Here is a 1214-nt window from a genome sequence, read left to right as displayed (position 1 = left end):
TGAGTCACTTGAGAAAAAGTGACTCTATGTAATCGGTCAGTGTTAGTCTGTCCGGCCGGCCGTCCGGCCGGCCGTCCGGCCGGCCGTCCGTAGACACCACCTTAACGTTGGACTTTTCTCGGAAACTATCAAAGCGATCGGGCTCATATTTTGTTTAGTCGTGACCTCCAATGACCTCTACACTTTAACGATGGTTTCGTTGACCTTTGACCTTTTTCAAGGTCACAGGTCAGCGTCAAAGGAAAAAATAGACATTTTATATCTTTGACAAAGTTCATCGGATGTGATTGAAACTTTGTAGGATTATTCTTTACATCAAAGTATTTACATCTGTAGCCTTTTACGAACGTTATCAGAAAAACAAGGGAGATAACTAGCCTTTTCTGTTCGGCAACACACAACTTAACGTTGGGCTTTTCTCGGAAACTATAAAAGTGACCGGGCTCAAATTTTATGTGAACGTGACTCATTGTGTTGTGAATAGCAATTTCTTCCTGTCCATCTGATGCCTCATATAATATTCAGAACTGCGAAAGTGACTCGATCGAGCGTTTGCTCTTCTTGTTATATCTATCTTTGGTAAATGCGTATTTGTTTGTTTTCGGTCTGAAAGCATTTATCTTTAGCATCAGTTCTGTCCAGACAAGTATGCGTAGAAATTGTTGCATTCTGATTAACGCCATGAAACTATCAGCACGTTGCAGCTGGCAGCCTAGTTCTGTCATCCGGCGGTGTGTGCATTCTGATTAACGCTATGAAACTATCACCACGTTGCAGCTGGCAGCCTAGTTCTGTCATCCGGCGGTGTGTGCATTCTGATTAACGCCATGAAACTATCAGCACGTTGCAGCTGGCAGCCTAGTTCTGTCATCCGGCGGTGTGTGCATTCTGATTAACGCTATGAAACTATCACCACGTTGCAGCTGGCAGCCTAGTTCTGTCATCCGGCGGTGTGTGCAAAGTGGGAGATCTAAGAGCGATGAAAAAATCCCCCAGACTGGAACTACAAACAGGTACGGGACAGGTTGCTGCGAAATCCTTCTGCTTTATCGTGTTTCGTGATTTAAACACCCTGTCTGCTCATATACAAGCAAGCTTAACATATTTTTTTTAGTCAAGCCTAATCGACCGGGACAAATTCTGCTTGATTCTATATATAGACGGCATTAGAATTGAATGAATTTTCAGTTCAATGTTCAAAAAAAGTTTACAGA

The 1214-nt window shown here is 43.1% G+C and overlaps 1 protein-coding gene across 2 annotated transcripts in view; it reads left to right on the top strand.

The window, feature by feature from the left end:
* The window catches only part of LOC138969365 (minichromosome maintenance domain-containing protein 2-like), a 40253-nt gene that overhangs the window by 32662 nt on the left and 6377 nt on the right, over nucleotides 1-1214 (top strand). For both annotated transcript variants that reach the window (XM_070342139.1, XM_070342141.1), the window contains exon 14: nucleotides 924-1013. In XM_070342139.1, coding sequence (XP_070198240.1) covers nucleotides 924-1013 — 90 coding nt within the window. The remainder of the gene's footprint in view (nucleotides 1-923; nucleotides 1014-1214) is intronic.

This window comes from Littorina saxatilis, linkage group LG6 (assembly GCF_037325665.1).
Source record: "Littorina saxatilis isolate snail1 linkage group LG6, US_GU_Lsax_2.0, whole genome shotgun sequence".
In the NCBI taxonomy this organism is placed as follows: Eukaryota; Metazoa; Mollusca; class Gastropoda; order Littorinimorpha; family Littorinidae; genus Littorina; species Littorina saxatilis.
The sequence above is the reverse complement of the archived record's forward strand: the minus strand, read 5'-3'. Positions and strand labels throughout refer to the sequence as shown.